General features: G+C 42.5%; 1 protein-coding gene across 6 annotated transcripts in view; it reads left to right on the forward strand.

The window, feature by feature from the left end:
- IFT38 (intraflagellar transport 38) overlaps positions 1 to 6053 on the forward strand; it is a 31990-nt gene extending 25937 nt beyond the window's left edge. For 4 of the 6 annotated variants that reach the window (XM_014793496.2, XM_004438130.3, XM_087449540.1 and 1 more), the window contains 2 exons: positions 839 to 894; positions 4991 to 6053. In XM_014793496.2, the coding sequence (XP_014648982.1) occupies positions 839 to 894; positions 4991 to 5140 (206 nt within the window). In that variant the 3' untranslated portion in view covers positions 5141 to 6053. Of the gene's footprint in view, positions 1 to 838; positions 895 to 1163; positions 1221 to 4990 lie in introns of all 6 variants that reach the window. The other 2 variants (XM_014793495.2, XM_004438129.3) reach the window with 1 other exon arrangement.
- The last annotated feature ends 4597 nt before the right edge of the window (positions 6054 to 10650 follow it).

Genomic DNA, 10650 nt, shown 5'->3' on the forward strand with positions numbered 1-10650 from the left:
TGGTGATCTTTTCTCCCCATGGGGAGCTCTCTGCCTTAACCTAGCAAAGGACGGCTCCTGCATAGTTTTTGCAGAAGTCACATCTAGACAACATTGACTTCCAGAGGAGTGGATGATTGCTTAGATAATGATGGTGTTTTGAAAGATGAACTAATTGCGATACTTAACTTTTTCTTTCTGAAGCTCAGACAGAGATCCAAGTACAAGTAATGCTGGTCCATAAAGGGAGAATATATTTCTTTTTTCAACAGATAGTATATACCTGTTCCACTGCATATAAACTAATAGTGGGATTCAGTGATTTTTCCTATAACGTTTACAGGATGCAAATTTATTTTTCTGATTTATGATTTGTGCTTATATTTTATTCCCCTTTTCCTTTTTTAAAAGTGGAAATGCAGAAAATCCATTACCATTTGTTGATAGTTCTCATTAGTTAGATGCTACTTAAACAAATTTTTTAGTGTGATTCTTCTTTTTCCTAATTTTCTTTTTCTTTTCTTTTTTTTTGGTAAGATCAGCCCTGAGCTAACATCCGATGCCCATCTTTCTCTTTTTTTGCTGAGGAAGATTGGCTCTGAGCTAACGTCCGTGCCCGTCTTCCTCTACTTTCTATGGGACGCCACCACAGCAGGGCTTGACAAATGGTGTGTTAGTGCGCGCCTGGGATCCGAACCCACGAACCCCAGGCCACCAAAGTGGAGCGCGCACACTTAACCTGTTGTGCCACCGGGCCAGCCCCTTTCCCAATGTTCTAAAAGAAAGCAAATCTCGAATGCCATTTCTTGCCTTACTTTACAAGGTTTTCATAATTTCTTCCTGCTTTTGTTCTCCCCAGGAAGACCCAGCAAACGCATCGTGGGCACAATGCAAGGTGGAGACTCTGATGACAACGTGAGTCCTGGCCAGCCCCCTTTAGCAGTTCTTTCGGGTTTTGGAAAGAACTCGTAGACTAGCTTAGCTGAGGAGCTAGCACATCTGACCACCTTAGCGTGCGCTGCTGCTTCTCGACCCGGCCCATTGTGGGATTTGTGGCAGTTGGGCCTTCCGAGGAGCTGGACTCTCTTCCTTGCTTGTTGACAGCTCATTTCTTTTCAAATGAACGTGCTTGCCCTGCTTTTTGTTTTCTTTCTCACTATTCTTTCCATTCTCGCTTTCCAAAGATGGAAGCAGCACCAGCTTTCTTAGGTAAATGCAAGACTTCCAGCTCCAAGAAGCAGGTTGGTTTTCTTATTTACCTCATCCATTTGTGTGTGTGTGTGTCAGCCCACTCAGGGCCAGCACCGAGCCTTCCCCACGAGTGATGCCTCTGTGTCCTGGACAAGAAGCCACTCAAAATGGGTCCCACAGTCAATGGTGAAATTACCCAAAGGTCCCCATGCTAAGGAGGAGAGGCGAGCGCTGAGCCAAGAGACAAGAAAGATCCTGGTTGGAGGAGTCATCAGGCCCTTGAACCAAAACCTAGAAAGAAAGGGATGCTGCTGATGGCCAGGGGTCAAGACTAGCCCTCTCCTCAGCTCCATTCTGGGGAGGGAACATGAAAAGGAGGCTCTCCTGAGACCAGGGCCTCAGAGAAGCTGGGCAAGAGGCTGCGACATCAGGCTGCTGGGGCTTGAGCATTACTGAGTGGATAACTGACTGGGAAATGAATCAGAATGAGGAACCCAGGGGTCCTGGCCAGGGTCCAGCTGTTGGGGCTGCACTGTCCATCACTGTGGGTCTTCCTTCTTTGTTGTAGTCCCTGTGAGGCCCAGGAGGCAAAGGGTGACTAGACTGACACGGATCATAGGCCTTCCCATCAGGTTGAATGCCACTGTGTCTAGAGTGTGGCACTAGTGGCTGCACAGAGACAGAAGCATGGGCCTTATGTTCTTGTACAAAAGATCCATTTATTTAATACCAACAGTGTATACTGTTATAGAAATTCACAGGAGGGAGAGGTCACTCAGGTTTGCTGGGTAACGCAGAGAAGATAGAGCCTTGAATTCATAGAAAATGGTCTTTAGAGAAGCAGAGAAACCACCTCAAAAAAATTTTAACAAAGTAGGGGACGGATGGTTAAACAGCTTCTATCCATCCGACTTACCCATCCAAGACAGAAATAGAAGTCTGGCCTGGGAGCTGGTGATGCCTGGAGAGCACTGGCTGACCTCTTTTCTTTGCTGGATCATTGTTTAGCTTTATACTTTTAAGAATGAATGCGTTAGTTGTAGCTTAGATCTCCTCTGTGCCTGTTGTTGTCACTTGTTTATTTCAAGGAGGCTGTTTACACCCATACCCCTTGGTCTAGGGGTTTATCCTTTGTGTGTTGACTCAGTCACTTGAGAGATATTTATTGAGTGCCTGTTATGTGTCAGGTGCTGTTATGGATTCTGAGGAATACAGCAGTGAATAGAAATAAGGCCCATGCCTTCATGAAGCTTACATTCCAACAGTAATCAGGCAGATAAATCAGGGGTCATAGTGGTAGGAAGGAAAATAAAGCAGGTTCAGGGGACAGAGTGACAAGGATAAAAGGGGGAGATGTCTTTTTTTTTTTTGTAATTTCATTTATTTATTTTTTCCCCCAAAGCCCCAGTAGATAGTTGTATGTCATAGCTGCACATCCTTCTAGTTGCTGTATGTGGGACGCGGCCTCAGCATGGCCGGAGAAGCAGTGCGTCGGTGCGCGCCCGGGATCTGAACCCGGGCCGCCAGCAGCGGAGCGCGCGTACCTAACCACTAAGCCACGGGGCCAGCCTGGGAGATGTCTTTTGATTTGTCAGAGAAGGTCTCTCTGATAAGGTGACATTTGGGCAGAGGTCTGAATGGAAGGAGGGACGTGGTGCTGGGGAGGGGCATCCAAGTCCCAGGGGGTGTGGTTCCTATATTCAAGGACCAGAGGTAATGGTGTGACTGGGATAGAGTGAACTGGGGGCAGAAGTGGTAGGAAAGGCAGCAGGGGCCATGCAGAGCTTTGCAGGATGTGACGAGGACTCGGCATTTTCTCTGAGTACAATGGGAAGGCGCCGGAGAATCGTGAGCCCAGGAGTGCCAAGAGCTGACTCGCATCTGAGAGAACCCAGTTAGGAGGCATTTGCAATAGTCTAGTTCAGAGGTGTTAGTGGCCTAGCCTAAGGTGGTAGCAGCGGAGGCGTTGAGAAGTGGTCAGATTCTGGATATGTTTCTAATGTGAGAACCATTGGGTTTTGTCACTTGGACATGAGGTGTTAAAGAGAAATGAAGGGTGCCTTGGTTGTGGCATACTCAGGTGAAAGCACAGAGTTTTCATTTCCTGGGATGAGGCAGACCCCGGGAAGGGGTTTGGAGAGCAGATCAAGAGTTTGGTTTTGGACCTTCTAAGTGTGAGCTGCCTACTAGACATCCACATGCCAGTGTTGAGTAGCCAGTTGAAATTCAAGTCTGGAGTTCAAGGGTCAGGTCTGGGCTGGAGATTGAATTTGGGGAGCCATCCATATTTAGGTGGTCTTTAAGTACGAGGATACATGTGTTGCTTGGGGAGACAGAGTAAAAAGAGAAGAGAGGAGGCCCAAGGACCCGAGCCAACCCCACACTGCAGGGAGATGAAGAGGGTTGGCAAATGAGACTGAGAAGACACCGGAGTGAGGTAGGGCGAGCACCCAGAGAGAAGGGTGCCCTGGAGGACAGAAGAGTGGATTCCGAGGAAGAAGGAGCAATTCTGTCAGATGCAGCCCATAGGTCAAACGAGAGGACTGAGCATTACCCATTGCCTTTGAATCCATTGGATGTTTCAGTCTTGACAAGAGCAATTTGGGGGGATTGGGGAGGTGAGAGCCAGACTAGGGTGTGCCTGAGAGACAGTGAGAGGGGAACAGGTATGGACAGGGAGCTCAAAACTTGTTTTTTTTTGCAGTGAGGGAACTGGGGAAATAGGGCCGAGTAGCTGAAGAGGAAGGTAGGATTAAGTCTTGGGATTTTTTGTTTGTTTTTTTAAGAAGAAAATAGCAGCATGTATCTATGCTGGTGGTAAGGATCTAGAGAGAGTGACCAACCATCCTGGTTTACCTGGAATGCAGGACTTGCAGTTCTTTTACCTGCCTGTGTTGGTAACGCTAGATCTAGATGATGAAGGAGAGAGTGTTTCTTTTAATTTGCTCCTTGTACCCATTTCCTGTGTGGCTTTCCATCCCCAATCTGACCAAAGCCAAAATAAGCCCCCCTTCCCTCTCTCCAAGTCCCCACCCTCCGTGCTATCCACTAGTGGGCCTCTGAGCCTGCACGAGCAAGGCAGCATCCAGTGAGCCTCGCTCGGTGCAGACGTCAGTGGGAAAACCAACCCCTGCAGTGTCAACCTTGGATTGCATATTGGTATTTGAAGGTTACTGGTTAGATGATACATTTATGTATGTATTTCAGCCAGCAATATCTAGACATTGGTCCCATTCTTCTGACCCTACAACCTGACTCCTTGCTTCTCTGCCATGCTCTTCCTTCACATGGGGATGTTGCTAGTTATTATTAGTGCTATCGAGTCAATTCTGACTCCTAGGGACCTTTGTGTACAGGAGAGCTGAACCCTGCCAGCTCTGTCTTTTTGCACCATTGTCTCACCTTCTGGTGCTGTATCAGACAGTGCTCTGCTGCTGTTCACAAGGTTTTCATGGTCAAGTTTTTTGGAAGTGGGTGGCTAGATCCTTCTTCCTAGTCTGTCTTAGTCTGGAAGCTCCACTGAAACCTGTCCACTGTGGGTGGCTCTGCTGGTATATGAAATACTGGTGGCATAGCTTTCAGCATCACAGCAACACACAGCCACCCCAGTGTGACAACTGAGAGATGGGTGTTGTGGTTCCCTGACTGGGAAATGAATCCGGGCTGCAGTGGTGAGAGCACCAAATGTTAACCACTAGACCACCAGGCCTGGCTTGCTAGTTATTTGAGCTACTAGTAAAAGGTGAAGTAGGGTCTTTGCTGACAAGACATCAGTAATGAGATGGGACCCTTAGTTGTATTTACTGTCTTTTTCCTATAGGAAGACTCAGAGGACAGTGAAATTGACATGGAAGATGATGAAGACGATGATGATGATTTGGAAGATGAGAGCATCGCTCTCTCACCAGCTAAGCCCAGTCGAAGGGTTCGGAAACCTGAGCCCCTGGATGAGAGTGACAATGACTTCTGAAGTTCTTGCTAAGGGACCCACCCAGGCAGATTAAAATGCTCAGATTTGTAGGTAACTGGGAAATTAGAAGGTTAGAAAGGGAACATATATTCTGTTCACTAAGCCAGCTGGACTCATTATCAATGAAGCAATACCTATTTCTGCTTTAGCCTCCTATGTGTTACTCCACAAAGCTTAAACAAGAACTGAAGCAAATCCCAAAGGTGATTTTTTTTTTTGCCTTATTTATCTCCTAAAACTTGAGAAATGCATGTTAGTGATTCACATCCACAGGATAAAAACTCAAGGAGAAGTGAGGGCCAGCATGGTCTTGGCTATTGTTGTTGTCACACATTTCCTCTGAGAGTCAGTAGGACAGACCTGGGGCTGGGACTGGGCACATGGACTCATTTTAGGAATCATAGGGGGGTGTCTGACTATTAATCACTTATACAGTTTAGAACATCTACTGTATATCAGCTTTTAATGCTAGCCTTTATTTCATTTTATAGTCTTATTTTCCTTCTGCATGCTCACAATACCAAGCTTTAAATGTATTTTACTAAAATTTTATGAATAAAAGTTAGCTAAGTTAGATGAAACTTTCCTTGAATCTCAGGCAACAGAGAGAGGCTCCAGATTATAAATATTCCATTTTCTCAAAGAAGGCTGACATTCCTCCTTAGGAAAGCAAATTAAGGAAAAAGTGTTAATACGTATTTGTATTTCTGACTTAAAAAAAAAAAACAGAATTGAATTAGGTGGAGTAGCACTAGAAGAGTTTCCCCGTTGTGAAATGAAAAGTGACAGATGGAGTTGTTTTGTTTTGTTTTTTTAATATGGAAAGCACAGAGCAGTTTTCATTTATTTTTCATTATATAGTCAGAAGACTTCTGAAGTTACTTATCCCTTAATAAATGTATTTAATACCATATTTTTATATTATTAAATAAGTTTTACTTGTAAGTATAATTATTTTGTTTATTTGCACCTGTAACATATAAATACTTATTCAAGAAAAGTTCACAAGTTAATGTGGTACATGAAAATTTTAGGAGACTATGTGACAATTATTTCTATCATCTTTGCTTTTTTCTCTATCTTTTCCTAAATTTGATGTATGAGATTACTCCTTTTTTAAACATTCAGCATTCAGTTAATTCACCAGTAATCTGAGATGTGCCATCTTTGAAACAATAAGCTAAAAAGGAAATAGGTGTGTCAGGAGCCGTGCTAACCACCTCAGGTGCCATGGCTTCTCAGGTTTAAAAAAAGGAGTGACTGCATCTTCTTGGATGTTTTAGCTTTGGTTTACCTGAGTCTGAGCCGACTTATATTTTAAAAAAGCAAAAGATGTATTTCTGTTTTCCTTATGTGATGCTTTCTTCTGATGGGCATTAACATGGGAGTCCAGCCCAAGCTACAGATAACACATCCACAGATAGAGGCAACAGCTGCAGTGGGCAATTCATTGTTTCACTTGCTTCTTGGTCATCCTTTATCCCTTGGTTAACTGACTTTGTGCAGAGTCTCACTATGGTATGCCACTTCTTTACTTGAGCAGTTTCTGTTAACAGAGAGGCTTCAAGTACTTGATCATAGTTATTGATGTATTTCTGTCACTGTAATGGATCCAGGAGTCAAATATGTGCAAGTGCCTTATGACCTGGTGTTATTTGGTTTTGCCAAGCAGCAGAGCAGACTCAGGCCCCAAAGAAGATTATGTGATCCGGTCAATGAAAAACTAGCATTTAGATCACTGCCGACAGTTTTTTTTCCTGTGTGATTAAAGGACCTCTTAAAATGCTTTAAAATGTGTGTATTGACAGAAAATATAAAGATATTTTTTAAGTCCTCAGTTTTTCTTGGTGGCAGCCATCAAGAACAAAGTCCAAAGAACTGTTTCCCTTTTAGCTGGGACAGGAAGAAGAAATGCAAGATCTCTTTCATTAGCATTTTAAATGATAATATCAGGGTCAAACATCTGAAAGGAGGACATATCCCCTCAGGTTAGCAGCACATTCCATAAATATCACAGCTCTTAGATTGGCCCAGAGGACTCTTGGGTGCTAGAGTCCAGCACTGGCTGAACTGGAAGAGAACTAAAAAGTTCTACCTCTTACCCAGAACAGAAGGCCTCTCAGCAAGGATGTGACTGGATCAGGAAGGCAAAGGGCTCAAGAAGGGATGTCACTAGGGAAAAATGGAACTGATGGAATAACCAATGTGTCTATAAGAAATAGTATTCAGATTTTACACTTCTGTTGGACAGTTTGGAAAGAATTAAGCAGTAGTGACATAGAAAATTAAGTAAATTTTTTAAATGATGCAACTGTTAATTCTAGAAAGAACAATAAATTATATAGGAAGAAAATGACTCAGCAGTGATCGATACTAATAAAGCCATAAGATAAACACTAAATAATGATTTAACCAAAAATCTGCTGTAACTATGTTGGAAGGATGAAGAAACCAAATGTGGGCACATGAGGTGATGTACATACAAGTGCCATTTCCCATAATAGAAAGCCAATAGATAATCTCTAAAATGATAAAGCAAGAAATAGTGTATGTAGGATATTTAGTTTGGGGAATAGGGGTATTCGGGAAGGGGAGGAACAGGACAGGAAACTGCTGTTTTCCATTTTAAGCCTAGTAATACTCTTTGGCTTTTTAAACTATGTCTATTACTATGTATGTTGCTTTGATGAAAATGAATTTTTAAAAAGATAAATAGACAGGAAAGGGGTAAGGGCTGGAGATTCAGGTTTGAGAATCATTTACATAGAAGATTCCTCAGGGGAGAGCATGTGGCATGAGAAGAGAGCTAAGGGTAGAAGCCTGAGAAACACCTGTGTCTAAAGGGAAGCGTCCATGAGGAACCTGAAAAAAAGACCGGGAAAGTATTTTCTAAAGTGACTATATTTTACTTTAATAATTAGGAAAAAATGTTTAATTTTTCAAAGAGTGTTGAAGAAGAGTGGTAACAAGAAGGTAGGATTGGAAGGTCCTGATGTTATCGAAGCCAAGGCAGGGGAGAATTTCCAAAGAAGGGAGGGGTGAACAAGTGCTAGATCCTTGTTGTAAATGAGCTTGAATCAGAGAGACCATTGAACTTGGCATTTAGGAAATTTCTGGTGACCTTAGCCAGGAGAAGTCAGATAGCAAGTGACAGGTTAAAGAGAGGTTGGAATTTGGAGCCAACACAGTGAGTATTGATGACTATTCAGAAAGGTGGACGATCACAAGTGAAAAGAAAGGGCAGAGCAGAGGGAGAAAAGTAGGGTCAAAGAACATTTTGGAGGAGCAGAGGGCTATTTTTTGTGTGTGTGGGAGGGGTTTGAGAGGAAAATTTGAGCGTGATCTTTTAGCTGAAGGAACTAGCTCGTGGAATGGGAGGGGTTGAATCTATGAGAGAGAGAGAGAGAGAATGTAATTGATGAAGCAAAATCTGCATTAGGAGCCATTCTGCTTAAATTTGTACTATATATGGAAAAAAGATACACACCAGATAACCAGTTGGATTGATGGAGTCAGAAGGCTAAGGTTGATTTCATCATCTTTTACACCTGGATTTCTATAGTGTCTATTGTAGATAAGGCCCAAAACAGGTTTTTTGACTTGGGCATCAGAAAGAGTACCCAGAATACTGAGGCATTGGCCTGAGAAGTGGGCCAAAGTAGCCCTAGACTAAAGGATGGCCGATCCTGGCTAACAAAGCTTAAAAGCAAGTTTTGAAAGGATCCAACTGTTTCTTAGTAATTGTATCCCAGAATAAAGCTCAAGAATATTTTAAGGAATATAAAAATAGCACCCAATGAGATAACATTTCCAATGTCTGGTGTCCAATCAAAAATTACGAGACATAATGAGAAAAATCAAGAAACAGACCAAGAAATGACAGATGATAGAATTAGTAGAAAAGGACATTCAAACATTTATAACCATATTTCATATATTCAAATGGTAGCAGAAAGCCTGAGCATATTAAAGAGAGATACGGAAGATATAAAGAAAGTCTCAAAACTTCTAGAGATTAAAAAAATGAGATAAAAAATATGCACACTGGGATTAAGAGCAGAGTAGACACTGCAGAAGAAAACATTACTGACCCTAGAGACAGTAATAGAAACTGTCCAAAGTGAAAAACAAAAAAGACAAAAACCCACTGTGTTGGTTATCAGTTTATTGCCTCAGCTCCAAATTCACCTTTTGGCCTCAGTGATAATGGAGCTGTTCCTTGTAAATATCTCTCCTTTGCCAGCCAGCAAGATGATAAGCCTTGTCTGCAGGGTGTAGACAGACTTTGCAGGAGGAAGAGGCTTTCCTTCCAGTTCTAGTGTAGCTTTCTCTCCAAGTCCCTGGAGGTTCCGCCATGCTTTTTTCTCCACTGCTTTGGCCCCTGAGGTTTCTCCAGTGCCAGGTTCCTGCAAGGCACAGCTTTCTCCAGCATTTGGCTACTGCAGCTCTTGCTCTGTTGAGTTCTCAACTCAGCCAGAAACAGTGCAAACCAGAAAACAGTATAGCAACATCTTGAAAGTAAGAAAGAAAAAACTCAATCTAGAATTTGCTGGGTATAGAATTCCCGGAAAAATGTCTTTCAAAAAACAGTAATCCAATAAATACTACATAAGACCCATGTTCAAATGTCCCCAATTTCCAAATAATGTTCTTTATAGCTGATTTTTTTCCTTCCAGTCTAGGATCGAATCAAAGATCTTGCATTAAGTTGTTACATCTCTTTAATCTTCTTCAATTTAAAACAGTCCCCAGTCTTTTGTATTTTTTATGACGTTGACATTTTTGAAGAGGTCAGGCTAGTTTTTTTGCAGAATACCTCTCAGTTTGGATTTTGTCTGACTGTTCCTTCATTATTAGCTTCAGGTAAACATTTTTGGCAAGAATACATCAGTGATGTGTCCTTCTCAGTGCATCACATTGGGGGCGCATGATGTCCATTTGTCCTATTATTGGTGATGTTAAGTTTAATCACTTTTTTGAGGCAGCATTTGCAAAATTTCTCTATCTTTAAGGTACCTTTTTCCCTTTGTAAATACCTTTTGTAGGGTAATAAATTTGAGACTGTGGGGCTGTCTTCTTGCTCAATAGGCTTTCATCCATGGTATTAGTATCCATTGATGATTCTTGCCTGAATACTCATTTTTTTTTAAATAATTTTATTTATTTTTCCCCCAAAGCCCCAGTAGATATTCGTATGTCATAGCTGCACATCCTTCTAGTTGCTGTATGTGGGATGTGGCCTCAGCATGGCCGGAGAAGTGGTGCGTCGGTGCGCGCCCGGGATCTGAACCCGGGCCACCAGCAGCGGAGTGCACGCACTTAACCGCTAAGCCATGGGGCTGGCCCTGAATACTCATTTTTAAAGAAACATTTGGAACAACAATGCTTCCTGTTCAAATTTAAAAATAATTACTTTATAATCATTTTCCTTGGTTATTTAGTTGATGAGAGCCATTTGGGATCTTTTTCCTTTCGACACAGACATCTGAGGGAATTGATGCCACATGGAA

Source organism: Ceratotherium simum, chromosome 26, assembly GCF_057802395.1.
Source record: "Ceratotherium simum simum isolate JZ-2026a chromosome 26, ASM5780239v1, whole genome shotgun sequence".
NCBI lineage: Eukaryota > Metazoa > Chordata > Mammalia > Perissodactyla > Rhinocerotidae > Ceratotherium > Ceratotherium simum.